General features: G+C 43.1%; 1 protein-coding gene across 1 annotated transcript; it reads right to left on the bottom strand.

Moving 5' to 3' along the window:
* Positions 9 to 628, bottom strand: LOC104792600 (the record flags this gene model as incomplete). Its single annotated transcript, XM_010518790.2, has 3 exons — positions 374 to 628; positions 172 to 279; positions 9 to 98 (listed from the first exon to the last, which is right to left on the bottom strand). Coding segments are annotated over exons 1-3 (453 nt in total), but the record flags the coding sequence as incomplete, so codon positions are not given.

The raw sequence follows: 643 nt of genomic DNA, 5'->3' as shown, positions 1-643 counted from the left end.
CCATTCAGACACACGGACGAAGTTCCTCCTTTGCACATATCACATCCGAAGCTCTTCCAGAACAGATTTTGCAACACTCCCTTCTGAAATTCCATTACCTGCAATACATTTGCCAACTCTATTATTGTATGTTATCTTGCATGTTCGTTTCCTACGGGGTTTATCCATTACCAGTGTGAAAGCTGTGATTGTGTTGCTTTCATCTGCGACCTTCACAGGATACGATCTTGCTGCGTATTTTGAGCCCGCAAATCCCACCATGTATCCTCCTGCTTTACTCTTCTCACAAGACACATCCAAAATAAGCTTTACTTCTTCAATCTTTGTGCATGATCGTGTCTCATTAAGATTACATATACAGAGAAAGACTTACCGGGTTAAACTTACTTGTGTCGATGGAGAGAAGAGAGATCTCATCCACCTTAGGTCTAAAAAGCGCGAGCTGTGCCATTTTCGCAGCTAAACCGAGACGAGAATCGCAAGGGGAAAGCTGGACTTGGTCAAGGAAGAAAGCTTCTCTGCTAGAGATGGCAAGACCAATGGTGAAACCATCTCCTTTGCTTATTTGAGTGTCTGAACATGGACTGTACACCGCGTTGTTGTCCGATGCTCCAATCAAAACACTCATCATTATTATCATCAT

The sequence above is a fragment of the Camelina sativa genome, chromosome 1, assembly GCF_000633955.1.
Source record: "Camelina sativa cultivar DH55 chromosome 1, Cs, whole genome shotgun sequence".
NCBI classification, from domain to species: Eukaryota; Viridiplantae; Streptophyta; class Magnoliopsida; order Brassicales; family Brassicaceae; genus Camelina; species Camelina sativa.
This window is presented reverse-complemented; position numbering and strand designations above follow the sequence as displayed.